Source organism: Hyperolius riggenbachi, chromosome 3 (assembly GCF_040937935.1).
Source record: "Hyperolius riggenbachi isolate aHypRig1 chromosome 3, aHypRig1.pri, whole genome shotgun sequence".
In the NCBI taxonomy this organism is placed as follows: Eukaryota; Metazoa; Chordata; class Amphibia; order Anura; family Hyperoliidae; genus Hyperolius; species Hyperolius riggenbachi.
The window spans coordinates 239449492-239469957 of NC_090648.1; the positions used below are offsets into that span (position 1 = coordinate 239449492).

Consider the following 20466-nt stretch of genomic DNA (forward strand, 5'->3'; position numbering starts at 1 on the left):
GTAAGAAACTTGACTGCCTACTTAAAGCAGATCCGAGATGAAAAACTAACTGTAACAAGTAACTTGTCTATATATCTTATCTAAAGTTTAGATAGTTTGCACAGCAAATCTAAAGTTTAGATAGTTTACACAGCAAATCTAGCTGCAAACAGCTTCAATAGAATAAGAATATTTCTTCCTGTGATACAATGACAGCTGCCATGTTGTTTGTAAACATTACACAGAGGCAGGCTTATCTGCACCTTGAGCAAAGAAAACTAATCCCCCCTCATCCTCCCTCCTCCCCTCTGCCTCTGAAATCTCTGGCTAGTAATACCTCCCCCTCCTCCTGCCCAGACTTAGCTCCCATGAGCCCTTGCTACTGTCTGAAAGTGCCTTGGCTCTCTGAAAACCGGTGGGAGTGGCTTATTAAGTTTATAGGGAATTAGAGCATTAAAACAAAAACAAAAAAGTATTTGGCTTGAGGAATGCCCTATAAACAATAGGAAAGGAATACAATTATGCAATGAGTAAAAGTTCACTTCGGATCCACTTTAAGATCAGGTCGTGGGATGAAATGGCTAAAACATATGGAATGGAGAAGGTTGAATACTTTAGATATTTACAGGTCAAAGCATTTGTGCACTCAATCATTAGAGCAGGGAATCAGATGAATGGGGTGACATTTTTCTAGGGATGGCTAAATCCTCTATAAACAACATTGATAGAGAACTATCATATAAGAATCTTTATGATTAGTATAGGACCCCTTACAAATTACACATCTGGTAAATAATTATTATTATATTTATAAAGCGCCAACATATTACGCAGCGCTGGACATTAATTTAGGTTACAGACAATATTTAGGGGTGACATACAGCAATATGACAATACAGGAATACAAGAAAACCAGATCATACAGCACAGTATGAGCATAAGGTAATGCTTAGTCAGTCATGGGTTCACAGTAATGGAGGTGCATGATCAGGTAGGACACAAAAGGAGGAGGACCCTGCCCAAAGGCTTACAATCTAGAGGGAGAGGTAGGGACACGAGAGGTAGGGGACCAGAGATCAGCTGCGGGTTTAGAGCAATTGTGAGGGGTGGTAGGCCAGAGTGAAAAGGTTGAGTTTTAAGGGCCTTCTTGAAGGTGTTGGAGGAGGCTGCCCTAATGGGTGGAGGTAGGAGTTCCATAGTGTTGGAGCGGCTCTTGAGAAGTCTTGGGGGCGTGCATGGGACTGGGTGATGCGGGGGACGATCAGGCGAAGTTCATTGGAGGAGCGGAGTGAGTGACTTTGTGTGTATCTCTGAGTAAGATCAGAAATGTAGGTTGGACAGGTTTTGTGGACAGATTTGTATGTCAGACACAATATCTTGAATCTGATTCTGGACTGGATAGGAAGCCAGTGGAGGGATTCACGGAGGGGAGCTGCCCTGGTGGAGCAATGGGAGGAGTGGATAATTCTGGCTGCCGCATTTATGATGGACTGCAGTGGGGCTATTCGGGTCTTAGGGAGACCAGACAGTAGGGCATTGCAGTAGTCGAGGCGGGAAAATATGAGGGCATGGATGAGTTTGGTGGTGGCAGGGGTCAGGAAAGGGTGAATCTTACAGATGTTACGGAGGTGGAAGTTGCAGGACTTTGTGAGGTTTTGGATGTGGGGAGTGAAGGAGAGTGCGGAGTTCAGGGTGACACCCAGACAGCGGGCTTGGGAGGTAGGGCAAATGGTAGTGTAGTTAACAGTGACCTGCACATCTGGGAGGTCCATGGATGACCGGAGTGGGAAGATCATAAATTCCGTTTTGTCTAGATTTAATTTCAGGAACCTAGCAGACATCCAGGATCCAATAATGTCAAATGATTTATGCTTCTGTGGATGTAGTGAGTCAGCAGATAAGCTTTCAATGCTGGTGGGATTGTGTCCATGTTCAGAAGTTCAGGACTGATGTGTCCGACTTCTTGCAGTGGTTCTCTGAGTGGCGGTTTATCTCAATCCCTGGACTGCTCTTTTCCACAAGAAAGTTGATTGCGTGTCTAAGGCACACAATGCTTTTGTTTCACAAGAATGTAACACGTCTCCTGACCTCCTTGCCAGGGCTTGGAGATCATCACCTCCAACCAGCACAGAACTGATTCACATAATACAATCTGTTTTTTTTTTAATGGAGAAGATCAGTTCCGAGAGATCAAATGATCCTAATAGATAACTCAAGACTTGGGATAAGTGGTCCTCCTGGATAATCGATAATCTCATTGGTTAGAGCATTGTCCCAATTGTGGTCAGCTTTCTCTTATGGTCTCTGAGTCCTGGCCGAAAGGTGAAGGTTGGGTTGTGCATTTAGTAGATTGTCTATGGACTACATTTGCTTGGCACTACTCGGGTCTCTACTCTTTGTTGTTCCTACTTTGATCCCAGAAAGACAGGTGTTGCAGCTGTCACTTAACTGTTTGATGGACCCATTACTTAACGTGATATGTTGTGTAATGTGAGAAAAAAATCAATAAAAATTTTAAGGAAAAAAAATAAAAAAGACACCTGAAGTGAGATGTATATGAAGGTTGCCATATTTACAGTGGGATGCAAACGTTTGGGCAACCTTGTTAATTGTCATGATTTTCCTGTATAAATCGTTGGTAGTTACGATAAAAAATGTCAGTTAAATATATCATATAGGAGACACACAGTGATATTTGAGAAGTGAAATAGTTAATAAAGTTTATGGGATTTACAGAAAGTGTGGAATAATTGTTTAAACAAAATTAGGCAGGTGCATAAATCTGGGCACTGTTGTCATTTTACTGATTCCAAAACCAATTATTGGAACTCAAATTGACTTGGTAAGCTCAGTGACCCCTGGCCTACATACACAGGTGAATCCAATTATGAGAAAGAGTATTTAAATGGGTCAATTGTAAGTTTCTCTTCTCTCTTAATTTTCTCTGAGGAGTAGCAACATGGGGATTTCAAAACAACTATCAAATGACCTGAAGACAAAGATTGTTAATCTTGGGCACCACAAAATAAGAAATGAAATCAACATTTAGTAGATCCTCCTTTTGCAGAAATTACAGCATCTAAACGCTTCCTGTAGGTTCCAATGAGAGTCTGAAATCTGGTTGAAGGTATTTTGGACCATTGCTCTTTACAAAACATCTCTAGTTCATTCAGGTTTGATGGCTTCCGAGCATGGACAGCTCTCTTTAACCACTTGAGGACCTAGGGCTTTCTACCCCTTAAGGACCGGCCACTTTTTTTCCATTCAGACCACTGCAGCTTTCACGGTTTATTGCTCGCTCATACAACCTACCACCTAAATGAATTTTGGCTCCTTTTCTTGTCACTAATAAAGCTTTCTTTTGGTGCTATTTAATTGCTCCTGCGATTTTTACTTTTTATTATATTCAGCAAAAAAGACATGAATTTTGGCAAAAAAATTATTTTTTTAACTTTCTGTGCTGACAGTTTTCAAATAAAGTAAAATTTCTGTATACATGCAGCGCGAAAAATGTGGACAAACATGTTTTGGATAAAAAAAACCCCATTCAGCGTATATTTATTGGTTTGGGTAAAAGTTATAGCGTTTACAAACTATGGTGCAAAAAGTGAATTTTGCCATTTTCAAGCATCTCTGACTTTTCTGACCCCCTGTCATGTTTCATGAGGGGCTAGAATTCCAGGATAGTATAAATACCCCCCAAATGACCCCATTTTGGAAAGAAGACATCCCAAAGTATTCACTGAGAGGCATAGTGAGTTCATAGAAGATATTAATTTTTGTCACAAGTAAGCGGAAAATGACACTTTGTGACACGAAAAAAAAAAAAAAAAAAGTTTCCATTTCTTCTAACTTGCACCAAAAAAAATGAAATCTGCCACGGACTCACCATGCCCCTCTCTGAATACCTTGAAGGGTCTACTTTCCAAAATGGGGTCATTTGTGGGGTGTGTTTACTGTCCTGACATTTTGGGGGGTGCTAAATTGTAAGCACCCCTGTAAAGCCTAAAGGTGCTCATTGGACTTTGGACCCCTTAGCGCAGTTAGGCTGCAAAAAAGTGCCACACGTGGTATTGCCGTACTCAGGAGAAGTAGTATAATGTGTTTTGGGGTGTATTTTTACACATACCCATGCTGGGTGGGAGAAATATCTCTGTAAATGACAATTTGTTAATTTTTTTTACACACAATTGTCCATTTACAGAGTTATTTCTCCCACCCAGCATGGGTATGTGTAAAAATACACCCCAAAACACATTGTACTACTTCTCCTGAGTACGGCGATACCACATGTGTGGCACTTTTTTGCACCCTAACTGCGCTAAAGGGCCCAAAGTCCAATGAGTACCTTTAGGATTTCACAGGTCATTTTGCGGAATTTGATTTCCAGACTACTCCTCACGGTTTAGGGCCCCTAAAATGCCAGGGCAGTATAGGAACCCCACAAATGACCCCATTTTAGAAAGAAGACACCCCAATGTATTCCGTGAGTAGCATAGCGAGTTCATAGAAGATTTTATTTTTTGTCAAAAGTTAGCGGAAAATTGATTTTTATTGTTTTTTTCACAAAGTGTCATTTTCCACTAACTTTTGACAAAAAATAAAATCTTCTATGAACTCACCATACTCCTAACGGAATACCTTGGGGTGTCTTCTTTCTAAAATGGGGTCATTTGTGGGGTTCCTATACTGCCCTGGCATTTTAGGGGCCCTAAACCGTGAGGAGTAGTCTGGAAATCAAATTCCGCAAAATGACCTGTGAAAGCCTAAAGGTGCTCATTGGACTTTGGGCCCTTTAGCGCAGTTAGGGTGCAAAAAAGTGCCACACATGTGGTATCACCGTACTCGGGAGAAGTAGTACAATGTGTTTTGGGGTGAATTTTTACACATACCCATGCTGGGTGGGAGAAATATCTCTGTAAATGGACAATTGTGTGTAAAAAAATCAAAAGATTGTCATTTGCAGAGGTATTTCTCCCACCCAGCATGGGTATGTGTAAAAATACACCCCAAAACACATTGTACTACTTCTCCCGAGTACGGCGATACCACATGTGTGGCACTTTTTTGCACCCTAACTGCGCTAAAGGGCCCAAAGTCCAATGAGTACCTTTAGGATTTCACAGGTCATTTTGCGGAATTTGATTTCCAGACTACTCCTCACGGTTTAGGGCCCCTAAAATGCCAGGGCAGTATAGGAACCCCACAAATGACCCCATTTTAGAAAGAAGACACCCCAATGTATTCCGTGAGTAGCATAGCGAGTTCATAGAAGATTTTATTTTTTGTCAAAAGTTAGCGGAAAATTGATTTTTATTGTTTTTTTCACAAAGTGTCATTTTCCACTAACTTTTGACAAAAAATAAAATCTTCTATGAACTCACCATACTCCTAACGGAATACCTTGGGGTGTCTTCTTTCTAAAATGGGGTCATTTGTGGGGTTCCTATACTGCCCTGGCATTTTAGGGGCCCTAAACCGTGAGGAGTAGTCTGGAAATCAAATTCCGCAAAATGACCTGTGAAAGCCTAAAGGTGCTCATTGGACTTTGGGCCCTTTAGCGCAGTTAGGGTGCAAAAAAGTGCCACACATGTGGTATCACCGTACTCGGGAGAAGTAGTACAATGTGTTTTGGGGTGAATTTTTACACATACCCATGCTGGGTGGGAGAAATATCTCTGTAAATGGACAATTGTGTGTAAAACAAATCAAAAGATTGTCATTTGCAGAGGTATTTCTCCCACCCAGCATGGGTATGTGTAAAAATACACCCCAAAACACATTGTACTACTTCTCCCGAGTACGGCAATACCACATGTGTGGCACTTTTTTGCACCCTAACTGCGCTAAAGGGCCCAAAGTCCAATGAGCACCTTTAGGCTTTCACAGGTCATTTTGCGGAATTTGATTTCCAGACTACTCCTCACGGTTTAGGGCCCCTAAAATGCCAGGGCAGTATAGGAACCCCACAAATGACCCCATTTTAGAAAGAAGACACCCCAAGGTATTCCGTTAGGAGTATGGTGAGTTCATAGAAGATTTTATTTTTTGTCACAAGTTAGCGGAAAATGACACTTTGTGAAAAAAACAATACAAATCAATTTTCCGCTAACTTTTGACAAAAAATAAAATCTTCTATGAACTCACCATACTCCTAACGGAATACCTTGGGGTGTCTTCTTTCTAAAATGGGGTCATTTGTGGGGTTCCTATACTGCCCTGGCATTTTAGGGGCCCTAAACCGTGAGGAGGAGTCTGGAAATCAAATTCCGCAAAATGACCTGTGAAATCCTAAAGGTACTCATTGGACTTTGGGCCCTTTAGCGCAGTTGGGGTGCAAAAAAGTGCCACACATGTGGTATCGCCGTACTCGGGAGAAGTAGTACAATGTGTTTTGGGGTGTATTTTTACACATACCCATGCTGGGTGGGAGAAATAACTCTGTAAATGGACAATTGTGTGTAAAAAAATCAAAAGATTGTCATTTACAGAGGTATTTCTCCCACCCAGCATGGGTATATGTAAAAATACACCCCAAAACACATTGTACTACTTCTCCCGAGTACGGCGATACCACATGTGTGGCACCTTTTTGCACCCTAACTGCGCTAAGGGGTCCAGAGTCCAATGAGTACCTTTAGGCTTTACAGGGGTGCTCAAAATTTAGCACCCCGCCCACTTGCCAGGACAGTTAACAAACCCCACAAATGACTCCATTTTGGAAAGAATACACAACAAGGTATTCCATGAGGGGAATGGTGAGGTCATTGAAAATTTTATTTTTTGTCACAAGTTAACGGAAAATGACACTTTGTTAAAAAAAAATAAAAAAAAAAATTCTGCTAACTTGTGACAAAAACTAAAATCTTTTATGAACTCACCGTGCACCTCACATAATACTTTAGGGTGTCCTCTTTCCAAAATGGGGTCATTTGTGGAGTCTGTCCTGGCATTTTAGGGTCTCTGCAATCATTACATGTATGGCCAGTATTAGGAGTTTCTGCTATACTCCTTATATTGGGTATACAAGTAATGCTCTCTGGGCTGAAAGGAAAAATGAACGGCAAACATACCTTGCTCCACATCAATGGCAGATCTTCCTCCACATCAATGGCAGTGATAACCTCAGGAGAGAGACACCCCGTGCCACCCTGCACTCAGGGTGAGCCACCAACTTATGTGACTGGGCCTCAGAACTTTAGTATACAGCATTATGCCTGTAGGATACAGCAATATGCCTGCCAATAGAGATGACTCTGTGTGGCATTAAAGCATCATCATAGGCCCAAATCACATATAAACCGGGGGTGTCCACACTCAAGGGAAATTCAAACATGCCGTCTTATATCGCCAACCCAGGACAGATCAGCAATATCAAGCATGGAAACCGATCCTTCTTCCCATTTTTATGCTTACCCGTTTGGTCTTCAAGCTTACCTCTCCTCTCCCTGCGACAATGTGCGAAAGACCACTGAGTGTGTGCCTACTCCTGTGTCTGGAGTTCCCTAGGTTCTAATAGTGTACCTGCTCGTGGTACCTCTCAAAACACGGCCCTACGCATAGACTAGGCTGGTCAGGACAGCGGGGACAATAATAAACGGTGTCACTCCTTGTTCCAGCCCTGCTGCAGACACGGCAACGTTTTCTTCGGATGCGTTGACCTGGGGCACACGGAAGCTGATAGGCGTAATGCCTTCCATGCAGTCGGCTAGTTGCATCTGGGGGGGGGGGCCTGGCACCTCCTGGATACAGGATGTCCATAATGATCTCTTCCTGAAATTGGAGGAAAGATCCAGTTCTCCCAGCCTTACTGTAGAGAACAAAGCTGTTGTAAACTGCCAATTGAATCAGATAAAAAGACACTTTCTTATACCAGCGTCTTGTTTTCCGGGTAACTAAATAGGGCGCTAACCTCTGGTCATTGAAGTCCACCCCTCCCATGTTGACATTATATTCGTGGACGACAAGAGGCTTTTCAATGACCGCAGTTGCCCGTTGAATTTGGACTGTCGTGTCTGTGTGAATGGTGGACAGAAAGTAAACGTCCCTCTTGTCCCTCCATTTCACCGCGAGCAGGTCTTCAGTACGCAAGGCGACCCTCTGCCCCCGTAAAAGTCTGGTGGTAACGAGCCGTTGGGGGAAGCCCTGGCGACTAGGCCGCGCAGTGCCACAGCATCGGATTCCTTCTAACTTTAAGTGCTGAAAGAGGGCCACACTTGTGTAATAATTGTCCACAAAAAGATGGTACCCCTTCTGGAACAAGGGTGACACCAAGTCCCACACAACCTTTCCACTGCTCCCCAGGTAGTCAGGGCATCCGACCGGCTCCAATTTTGAGTCTTTTCCCTCATAGACCCTAAAACGACATGTATAGCCTGTGGCCCTTTCACAGAGCTTATACAGTTTCACCCCATACCGGGCGCGCTTGCTTGGGATGTACTGTTTGATGCCAAGGCGCCCGGTAAAGCGTAAGAGGGACTCGTCTACGCAGATGTTCTGTTCAGGGATATAAGCATCTGCAAATGTTGATGACAGGTGGTCTATGAGGGGCCGAATTTTGTGGAGCCGGTCATAAGCAGGGTGGCCCTTTTCATGACAGGTTTTGTCGTCGTTGAAGTGCAGGAAGCGCAGGATGGACTCAAATCGTGTCCTGGACATGGCAGCAGGGTACAAGGGAACATGATTTACTGGGTTCGTAGACCAATACGACCGCAGTACATTCTGTTTCATTAGTCCCAAGTGAAGGATAAGGGCCAAAAAGATTTTAATGTCGGAAACTTGGACTGGTTTCCACCCGAAAGGCTGGGCATACATGCTCTCCGGGTGCTCGGTGATGAATTGTGTGGCTTTACGGTTGGTCTCAACCACAATTAAGTCCAAGAGAACCTGGGTGATGAACAGCTGCAAAAAGTCTAGGGCCGTTCCTAGATGAGCTGTCGCCACCTGGACTCCAGACTGGGCGGTGAAAGGGGGCACTACGGGTGCGGCGGAATCAGGGGATTGCCAATCTGGTTGTGCCAGCACCTCTGGGAGTCTATGGGTACTACGGGCCCGTCTTCTTCTTGGTGGCTGCGACGGGGGTACTACTGCACTTGCCACCGTACCAGTTTCAACTTCCATGCTGACGCTCACCACTTCGTCAGGGTCTACGGAAGCACTGGCACTAAGTCCAGGAGATGCTGCGCTGCTGGTGCCTGCCTCACCAAGAAAACTATCAACAGCGCTAGCACCACCCTGCTGCTCTTGAGGCGGATCCTGCGCCACCTGCGGTCTAACGACTTGGGGTCTGGTACGCCTGGCTCTAGCCGGGACCATAGCCTCGTCATCAGTATCGGTCAGGGAACCACTGCTTTCTACAGGTTCAAAATCGGACCCGGAAGATTCGACGGATGATTCTTCCCAAAAGAACTCATCCGACTGGTCCATGTACCTGTATACCTCGTCATCGGAAAGCCCCCTTCTTGCCATTTTGGATTGCTAAATTTATGGGGTTTTCCTCCGAGACTACCCAGAAAAAAAGAGCACCTACCTAGCAAAAAGGGAGTATTTGAGAGGTATTGGGGTTGGTGGGAAGTGGGGTCTCAGAGGCAATCAAACAATCACGGGACAATCAAATCCAATTACAGCACAATCGACTCCAATCACAGCACAAGCAGATCTGATGCACTCGGAAGGTGATGGGGGGAGGGTGGGATTGGGTGTGGCGGGAAGTGGGGTCTCAGGCAATCAAACAATCACGGGGCAATCGAAGCCGATCACGGGACAATCAAATACAATTACAGCACAATCGACTCCAATCACAGCCCAATCAAATCTGATGCACTCGGAAGGTGATGGGGGAGGGTGGGATTGGGTGTGGCGGGAAGTGGGGTCTCAGGCAATCAAACAATCACGGGGCAATCGAAGTCGATCACGGGACAATCAAATACAATTACAGCACAATCGACTCCAATCACAGCACAAGCAAATCTGATGCACTCGGAAGGTGGTGGTTGGAGGTGGTGGTGGGGGGGGGGGGGGGGGGGGGTTGGGTGTGGTGGGGGGGGGGGGGGCTGGGTGTGGTGGGGGGGGGGGGGCTGGGTGTGGCGGGAAGTGGGGTCTCAGGCAATCAAACAATCACGGGGCAATCGAAGCCGATCACGGGACAATCAAATACAATTACACCACAATTGAATACAAGCGCAGCACAATCGAATACAAGCGCAGCACAGTCAAATACAATGCACTTGGACGGTGATTAGGGGGGGGGGTCTGAGGGCGATTTGAGGGGGTGGGGGGTTGATCAGGAGCCTGCACGGGGCAGACTGAGTCCTGATCTGATGAGAGGCAGACACAGGGGGTTACTGATCAAAGATCAGTTAGTGATTGCTGGGGAGGACAGATGTAAACAAACAGCAGGGGATGTAATCAGAAGGGGGGTTCGAGGGCCTGGGCAGGTGATCGGTTACCCCCGCGGGGCAGTTAGGGTCTGCTCTGATGGGTGGGGGTGCTGAGGGCTGATGGACAGGTGATAGACAGGTGATCAGAGGGGGATCAGAGGGGGATCAGAGGGTAATGTAGCTGTATACAGATGTATACAGTATACAGGGGGGTAGTCTGGGATGGGGTGTGGGGGTGATCTAAAGGTAGGGGGGGGGGATCAGGGGTGACTAGGAGGCAGTTAGGGACCTAAACTAAGGGGCAGCGTCGCTAGTTAGTGGCAGGTGGGGGGGGGTGGGGGTTTTACAGGGGTGCAAGGGTGATTGGCAGGGGTCTGCTGGGGTGATCAGGGGGGGTAGGAAGGCTGGGGTGGGTGATCAGGGAGGCTGAGGGCAAAAAACACAGTGTAGCTATGTCACTTACAAGTGGTTCCTCCTCGCTGGTGGTCTCTGCAACAATGAGTCCACGAGGCGAGGAGGAAGCACGTATAAGGCACTTTGTTTACCTAACAAAGTGCCTTATACTCCCTGATTGGTGGATCCTGCGGATTCCTCCGCTCGCCGGCTCTGCTAAGTGGCCGGCGAGCGGAGACAAAATGCCCGTGCTTCGATCCCGGGCGGAGGATCGCGTCACGGATGACGCGATCGCTCCGCCCATGCCCTTAAATGGACTGCCGCCTCTGTGGGTGAGGCCGTCCTGCAGGGCTCCACTTCCCCGCCGCCCCTGTGTAGTGGGCGGTCGGGAAGTGGTTAACTCGCACCACAGATTTTTAATGATATTCAGGTCTGGGGACTGAGATGGCCATTCCAAAATGTTGTACTTGTTCCTCTGCATTAATGCCTTAGTGGATTCTGAGCAGTGTTTAGGGTCGTTGTCTTGTTGAAAGATCCAGCCCCCCGGCCCAGCTTCAGCTTTGTCACTGATTCCTGGACATTGGTCTCCAGAATCTGTGGATACTGAGTGGAATCCATGCATCCCTCAATTTTGACAAGATTCCCAGTCCCTGCACTGGCCACACAGCCCCACAGCATGATGGAACCACCACCATATTTTACTGTAGCAGGTGTTTTCCTTGGAATGCTTTAGTCCACAGCACCATATTCCAAAATGAAACTGGCTTGTCCAAATGTGCTTTAGCATACCTCAAGTGGCTCCGTTTGTGCTGTGGGCGGAGAAAAGGCTTCCTCTGCATCACTCTCGCATACAGCATCTCCTTGTGTAAAGTGCGCCAAATGGTTGAAATATGCACACAGTGACTCCATCTGCAGCAAGATGATGATGTAGGTCTTGTAGGTGCTGGTCTGTGGGTTGACTCTGACTTTTCTTGCCATTTGTTGCTTCTGTTTATCCGAGATTTTTCTTGGTCTGCCACTTCGAGCCTTAACTTGAACTGAGCTTGTGGTCTTCCATTTCCTCAATATGTTCCTAACTGTGGAAACAGACAGCTGAAATCTCTGCGACAGCTTTCTGTAACCTTCCCCTAAACCACAATGGTGAACAATCTTTGTCTTCAGGTCATTTGCTCAAATTTATGCACCTGCCTAATTTTATTTAAACAACTATTGCGCACTTTCTGTGAATCCAATAAACTTAATTTCACTTCTCAAATATCACTGTGTGTGTCTCCTATATGATATACAGTATTTAACTAACATTTTTTATCGTAACAACAGTGGCAGTGGCATAAGACCACAGTTGCGACTTTCCCATGCTCTCGAGGAGGGCCCATGCATGCCGCAAGCAGAACATGCATTTCCTATCTGGGATAATATTTACTGTGTTTTTATATGTGTGGTGTCATGTTTGCTGCAATTCTTATGTGGAGTAATGTTTGCTGCATTTCATATGTCAAATGTAACATTTTGCTGCATTGCATGTGTCAGAGGCAATGTTTGATGTATTTCATGTTTGGGAGGTAACTTTTGTCTGCATTTCATGTGTCTGAGGTAACGATTACTGCATTTCTTGTGCTGGAGGTACCGTTTGCTGTAAAGTTCCCATTCATTAATCTCCCTTCTTGGCCACCGTGATCGCATGCATCCATTGATGTAAGCTTGCAAAGGCAGGGACCTCCTCCTAGTGCTTCTCATACTGCTCTAATTTTAACATATGCACATGTACCAACTACACATCAACTATGTATGCATTTGTATTTCTACTATTCAATGTCATGGCTGTACGGTATCTTGTAGTTCTTATGTATATTTGTTCCCCTTTATTTATTTGTACTATGTACAGCACTACAGAAGATGTTGGCGCTATATAAAAAAAAAATTATTATTGCTGCCTGCGTCACTTCCCTAGTTAAAATGTAGCAACACATTACTTCCTATTGTTTACAAACAGGAAGTACTCAGTGTTGTGGCATGTTGTGGCCAAATAGTAAAACTACACCTACTGACTTTGGGGAATATTTTTTTTTAATATGTATGTCAAGAGGGCATATTATTATTAAATTATGGAATAACAATTAGTGATGAATGTAAAACTGAAAAAATGCACCTTTATTTTCAAATAAAATATTGTCATACATTATACTAGTGATATAATTTTAACATTTCGATAACCGGGACAAATGGGCAAATAAAATGTGTGCATTTTAATTACGGTAGCATGTATTAATTTAAAACTATAATGGGTGAAAACTGAGAAATAATGATTTTTTTTCCATTTTTTTTCCTTCACATTATAATGCATTTAAAATAAAATAATTCTTAGCATAATGTACCACCCTAAGAAAGCCTATTTGGTGGCAGAAAAAAACAAGGTATAGGTCATTTTGTTGTGATAAGTAGTGATAAAGTTATTGGGGAATGAAAGGGAGGAGCGCTGAAAGGTGAAAATTCCTCTCGTCCATAAGGTGAAAAATACCCGCGGGCAGAAATGGTTAAACCCAGGGCCGGGCCGAGGCATACGCTGGAGAGGCTCCAGCCTCAGGGCGCAGTGTAGGAGGGGGCGCACAATTCATTCAGCTGTCATTCCTAATTGTGTATGAAGCAGAAAGAAATAAGAAAAGGGGATACATAGCAGTGACTGCAAGCCAGATAACTAGATATTAAGGTGTTGGGGAGGTTGTGGGCCCTGTGGCCCTCTTAGTCTAATAGCAATCAGTGTGTGACAGCTGAGGTGGGAGGGATGGAGGGGCGCACTTTGGTGTCTCAGCCTTTGGTGCTGAAGGACCTTGTCCCGCCGCTGGTTAACCTCCTGAGCGATAATCCCGAGCTGAGCTCGGGGTATATCGCGCAGGAGGATTTCTCAGGCCCTAGTGGGCCGATTTGCATAATTTTTTTGTTACACGCAGCTAGCACTTTGCTAACTGCGTGTAACTTCCGATCGCCGCCGATCCGCCGCTACACGCCGTGCCACGCAGCCCCCCCCCTCCCTGACCCCTTGCGCAGTCTGGCCAATCAGTGCCAGGCAGTGCTGAGGGATGGATCGGAACTCCCTCTGACGTCACGACGTCCATGACGTCGGTGACGTCATCCCGCCCCGTTGCCATGGCGACCGGGGAAGCCCAGCTTCCTGCTTACTCTGATCACCAAAGGCGATCGGAGTGGGTGGGGGGATGCCGCTGCGCTGCGGCTATCATGTAGCGAGCCCTGGGCTCGCTACATGATTTAAAAAATAAGAAAATTAAAAAAATAGTGCTGCGCCACCTCCTGGGCGATATAATTGTATCGCCCAGAGGGTTAAACCTTCTTAAATGGAGCCGAATCAGCAACAAGGCATTATGACTGGTGCGTAGGGCCGGATGGGGGCCTTTCCGGCACCTTTACTTACTAACCTCAGTCATCTTACCTTCCTAAAAAAGCCAGATGTCTTTAACAGTGGGGAGCAAATTTGGCACCTTGCCTAGTGCCCCATTTCAAGTTAATTCTGTGTTCTTAACAATGGAAAATAAAAAAAAAAATGTTTATATGTATAGCATCACAATATTTGCGACCTAAGAATCGACATTCGTTTTGAAAGGAAATCTTGCTACTTTTACCATAAAATGCATTGCTAGGGACAATCCATGCCATGGTAAACATTTTTAGCCTATAGAGTTACGTCACGTTATGTGCCTGTTCTATACAAAAATAACTTAGACTAGAGCTTCCGAGTGACATTACAGGAACTACATTTCCCGGTGTGCATCGAGGCATCTCCTAGTAACAAGCTGCTGTACACAATATGGCTGCTCGCAGAGGGGCGTCCCGTCTCCCGGCTGCAGTCACATTGGAGTAACGCTGGGTACGGCGCTGCAGATGGCTGTTGTGGCACTGCTGAGCCCCGGCATCCGGGCGGAGTTTTCCCCGATCAGCGCTGTGGAGATGCAGGAGAGGGCACGCAGCTGGGGGAGTCCCAGCCCTGACAACAGCATGGACTCCGGGGAATCTGACAGTGACAGCGAGCAACAGGAGAAGGACCTGATGGTACGATAACCCAGGGCTCCCAGAGTTATTGCTTTCCTGTGATTCGCGTTAGTTTCGTATTGAATAAAGAATAATTCATTTATATATTGTTGATGTTTCATCCAGGAACCCTTTGATGGAGTTCTGCATGAGGAAATGGTTTCAGAAGGGCTATCAGTATTGGGACGGTCAGCTTCTGGAACAGAACAAGTTTACCTTAATCTACACTTGTCAGTAAGTAGCAGTACCGTTCTGTGTTGGCAGTTGTATAACTTATCTTATCTGTCTGATTGGCTGTCTGCTCATCTTCAAGCTCTCCTGCTCTGATTGTCTTGGAAGGTACATACCTGTGTTGGGTCTGCTGTGAGCAGTGCTCAACAATTATTCAGCAGATGGTGTGTGGGGTTAAAGAGGCACTATAGTGACATATAGTCGAATGCGGTACATTTATTCAGGATACCCACTTTTACAGTAATGTTCCTGGTTTCTGCACCAGAAACACTCGCTATATCTATATACTGCTGTATATTGGTATATAGCTCCACCCTCCCAGTGATGATTAGCATAGGCTGTTAACTATGTGGAATTCTACTCCCAGAGCTGTGTGGGAGAGCGGGCATTATTTTCACAGGCTTCAGAATTCTCAGAAACAAACATTCCACAGAGCTGCACCTGACAGGACTAGAGATGTCGCCACTTGTGATAAAATTCAGAATGTAAATCCGGATGAGGGAAAAATTTATAATGAGAAAACACTGTCTGAATAATTTTTAACATAAACAATTTTATTATGTTCTGTTCACTACAGTTCTTCTTTAAATATCGGGCTTACATTTAAAGTATGTGACCCGTGGTTTCATCTTATAGCCACTGTAATAATATAATTGAGTATTTTTAATTTATGTAACTTTACAATAGCGCTGAACTATAGACGGTGAATAGTATGCTGTATACATTTGCATGCACAATGAGGGCATACACAATTGAACAGCTCAGCTTTTAGGATGTATACACATATTACTCAGCAGTGCTGAGGCACACTAGGTGAGAGAGCCCTGCACTTTGAGTTTACATATACTGTACCCAAGCAATATGCCTTATATATTACTAGGTCACAAGCAAGCATTACAGCTCTTCATACAACAGCGTCACACATTCCTCTAAGGCAGTGGTTCCCAACCCCTGTGCCGCGACACATCTATGTGTCATGGCAACCCTGTGTATGTAGCAATACAATGTATCGGCACACCACTTTTTCAATCAAGCACGCTCTTTATTGAGCCATATGTTTCCACACAAGATATTAGCCTAATATCTTTTGTGGGAACACATGGCTCAATAAAGGGCGTGCTTGATTGAAAAAGTGGTGTGCTGATACATTGAATTGCTGATTACGTTGGAGGCATTGCCTATGCCGCAGTATCAAGCACCCAATCATCTTCCTGATGGAGTGCCTAACCACGACCATTGATTCGGAGCCCTGTGTATGTGTCGCCGCGTCCACCGCTCTATTTACCTCTCCGCTTGCCGATCTCATCCTCTGCTCCGTCAATTACAGCAGAGCTACAAGAAAATGGCCACCAGCATCCGCATTTGCAGACGTCGTCGGCCATTTTGTTGTAGCCCTGCTGTAATAGATGTGAGCGGAGGACGAGATCGGCAAACGGAGAGGTAAATACAGCGGGGAAGCTAGGTGCAGGGGGCGGAGGCAGAGCAGCAAAGAGGTGCCGAGAGCCAGAGCGGGAACAATGGTGTCGGACAGTGGTGGAGCTGAGGAGAAGAGGGGTGGAGGATTGAGTTAAGGAAGTTCACACTCTTTACATATAAGGGTGTGACTTCCTCCAGCAGACATTTTCTTGTGTGTGTGATAAGAGAAGGATATCTGCGACACTACTCCTGCTATACACAGCAATATCTTTGCAGCATATTGTCCCTGTATCCCCCTTATTGTACCAGTCACAGTGTATTGTCCCTGCAGCAGCATCAGTAAGCCGCCAGCAGTAGCAGCATATTATCCCTGCAGCCTGTCACTCATTGTGCCTGCAGCATCAACAGATTTTTACTGAGCCCCCCATTGTGCCTGCAGCAGAAGCAGATTGTTACTGAGCCCTCCTTATGCCTGCAGCATCAGCAGATTGTGACTGAGCCCTCATTGTGCCTACAGCATCATCAGATTGTTACTGAGCCCCTCGTGCCTGCAGCATCATCAGATTGTTACTGAGCCCCCTATTGTGCCTGCAGCATCATCAGAATGTTATTGAGCCCCTCATTGTGCCTGCAGCATCAGCAGATTGTGATTGAGCCCCTCCTTGTGCCTGCAGCATCATCAGATCATTACTGAGCCCCCATTGTGCCTGCAGCAGAAGCAGATTGTTACTGAGCCCTCCATTGTGCCTGCAGCATTAACAGATTGTTACTGAGCCCCCCATTGTGCCTGCAGCATTAACCGATTATTACTGAGCCCCCCATTGTGCCTGCAGCGTCAGCAGATAGTTACTGAGCCCCCCACTGTGCCTGCAGCATCAGCAGATTGTTACTGAGCCCTCCACTGTGCCTGCAGCATCAGCAGATTGTTACTGAGCCCCCCATTGTGCTTGCAGCAGAAGCAGATTGTTACTGAGCCCCCCATTGTGCCTGCAGCATCAACAGATTATTACTGAGCCCCCCCATTGTGCTTGCAGCATCAACAGATTATTACTGAGCCCCCCATTGTGCTTGCAGCAGAAGCAGATTGTGACTGAGCCCCTCATTGTGCCTGCAGCATCATCAGATTGTTACTGAGCCCCCCATTGTGCCTGCAGCATCATCATATTGTTACTGAACCCCTCATTGTGCCTGCAGCATCATCAGATCGTAACTAATCCCCTTATTGTGCCTGCAGCATCAGCAGATTGTTACTGAGCCCCCCATTGTCCCTGCAGCATCAGCAGATTGTTACTGAGCCCCTCATTGTGCCTGCAGCATCAGCAGATTGTTACTGAGCCCCTCTTTGTGCCTGCAGCATCAGCAGATTGTTACTGATCCCCTCATTGTGCCTACCGCATCAGCAGATTGTTGCTGAGCCCCCTATTGTGCCTGCAGCATCAGCAGATTGTTACTGAGCCCCCCATTGTGCCTGCAGCATCAGCAGATTGTTACTGAGCCCCCCATTGTGCCTGCAGCATCTGCAGATTGTTACATAGCCCCCCATTGTGCCTGCAGCATCAACATATTGTTACTGAGCCCCCCATTGTGCCTGCAGTATCAGCAGATTGATACTGAGCTACCCATTGTGCTTGCAGTATCAGCAGATTGTTACTGAGCCCCCCATTGTGCCTGCAGCATCAGCAGCTTGTTACTGAGCCCCCTCACATATTACTTCAGGTACTCTTTAAATACAGACTGAGGAAACACCAGCACCAATCCCAAGCAATAGTATATTGACAGTGCTAAGCCCTTGAACAGCTATTTAAATGCTATAAATCAGTGTTACAGATTTCATATTTTCTCAGCAATGTCTTGCCAAAGCTATTTGTTATGTATTCTTTGTTGAGAAAAGCTGTTTCAGTAGAAAATACATGAGGATCATGGCACTTAGCATAATATCCTGCTGAAATAGTTATTCTACAAAGAAGAGGAAATATTTTGCCTAAACTGTGTTTCATAGATTTTTGGAGTCTCTAACAGAAGTGTTTCTCCAAATTAAACCACACTAGAGCATGATTTCCCTAGTGTGAAATACTTTGTACCTGCTTAAAGAGACACTGAAGCGTCTAAAAAAATCATCTTTTTATTTAACAAATGTGTTTAACCTAATAGCCCTAACTAAACCACCGCATCCCCGCCACTGTAAACTATCTAAATCCCCCCCTAACTCCCCCCTCCCTCTCCACTGCAAAATCCACGACTTTCTTGGTCGTGGATTTTGCTGCCCTAAGTGTTTCCGTGTGAGGCAGGGCTATGAGCTGCAGCCCTGCCTCACACACATCTGTCAGCGGCAGATCTCTGCCTCTCCCCGCCCCTCTCAGTGAAGGAAGACCGAGAGGGACGGGGGAGAGGCGGCGATCCGGGCTGACAGACGCGTGTGAGGCAGGGCTGTGGCTCAGAGCCCTGCCTCACATGGAAGCGCTGCCCGGATTGCCCCCCGGGGAGTTTGGGGGAATTTAGTTAGATTAGAGCGGCGGTCTAGTTAGGGTTATTAGGTTAAACACTTTTATTAAATAAAAAGAAGTTTTTTTTTGAGACTTCAGAGTCTCTTCAAAGCCACTCTTCAAGAATGTAAAAATGTTGCTGCCTTTTCCCCCCACCTATGGCAAAGCATTCATAAAAATGAAATGTAGTCAAAGCAGCTGTAAAGGGTGCAAGTCGCGCCTTGTTTAAAAGGGTGCTGGCTATCATAGTGGGTGCTGGGGCCACTCACTATGCGAATCTTGGCTACAAATAGCGGGCACAAGTGGGTGGCCCTGGCACCCGCTATGATAGATGGCGCAGACATTGGAGTTAAGGTTAGGTGGGAGGGGTTAAGTATAGTTTCTACTATCGCTATTCTGAGCCCCTTTTAAAAATGCGCCTTTTTAAAATGTATGCCTCGTAGTAACAGCCAATGCATGGCATCCCAGTTATTAGGGAGGTGTGACTTCACGGCATAACAGTAGTACATGCACTTGTGATGGCATACTCCTGAGGGCCTGGGTCATTTTGAGAAGATTTAGACTGGTGTAAAATTCCTTGTTTTTTTTTCTATACAATTTCTATACAATCAGTTGTTTTATTGAATAAACTGGAAAATTAAACAATTTAATTGCATTGTGTATGGAAACCTTAAGGGCCCTTTCACACTGAGGCGGTGTGGTGCACCTCACCGCAGCCTAATGTTAGTCAATGGGGGAGTTCACACTATGTTACCGCGTGGCTCCTGCGGCGATCTGCGTCGGACCAGAAGTCTTTAAGTCTATGGTAACGCGTGTACATTTAAAAGAAACACTGCAGTTATCAGCATCGGGCATGCACGGAAGCATATTTTAGAAATGCGCTTCCACACATGTCATCGATTGCCAAACAAGAAGTGAGCATCACTTCCCATCACTTCCTGCTTGGCCGGATGCCAGTCCCTGATGCCAATCTGCAGTGTGAAGCCGTCCTCAAAGATACCTGAGCTGAAAAGAAAACGTTCTGCTACACAGGAGTTATTATTACATGTATCATTATTGTATGCATATTGATGTCACGAAGCAAGCTGTGACCTATTCACTATACAAGTCTTTATGCTTTTATTTGTAGGATCGTAATTTGAATGATATCAAGATTCTTTCTAATTATGTTCATCTGCAAAACTTGGATGTATCTGACAATGAAATCAGTGGTATGTATGTTTATCAGCACAGTGTTTTTCACATATAAAAATAAGTATTTTCCTATGTATTTCCACTACAACAATTATATTTTTGTTAAAGAGACTCTGTAACAAATTTTTCAGCCTTAGTTCTTCTATCCTATAAGTTCCTATGCCTGTTCTAATCTGCTCTGGCTTACTGCAGTCTTTCCTAACTGCACTGTCTCTGTAATAAATCAATGTATCTTTCCTCTGTCCTGTTTGTGGGCTAAAGCTTGATTGTGTGGAATGTGCAGGGCTGCTTGTGATTGGTAGAAGCGATACACACCCTCTGCAGGCCCCCTGCATACTCTGAATGACTCA

General features: G+C 45.4%; 1 protein-coding gene across 2 annotated transcripts in view; it reads left to right on the top strand.

The window, feature by feature from the left end:
- Positions 1 to 14538: 14538 nt before the first annotated feature.
- Positions 14539 to 20466, top strand: part of LRGUK (leucine rich repeats and guanylate kinase domain containing) — a 70062-nt gene continuing 64134 nt past the window's right edge. Inside the window, exons 1-3 of one of the 2 annotated variants that reach the window (XM_068276026.1) lie at positions 14539 to 14813; positions 14919 to 15026; positions 20052 to 20133. In XM_068276026.1, coding sequence (XP_068132127.1) covers positions 14646 to 14813; positions 14919 to 15026; positions 20052 to 20133 — 358 coding nt within the window. In that variant the 5' untranslated portion in view covers positions 14539 to 14645. The remainder of the gene's footprint in view (positions 14814 to 14918; positions 15027 to 20051; positions 20134 to 20466) is intronic. The other variant, XM_068276027.1, reaches the window with a different exon arrangement.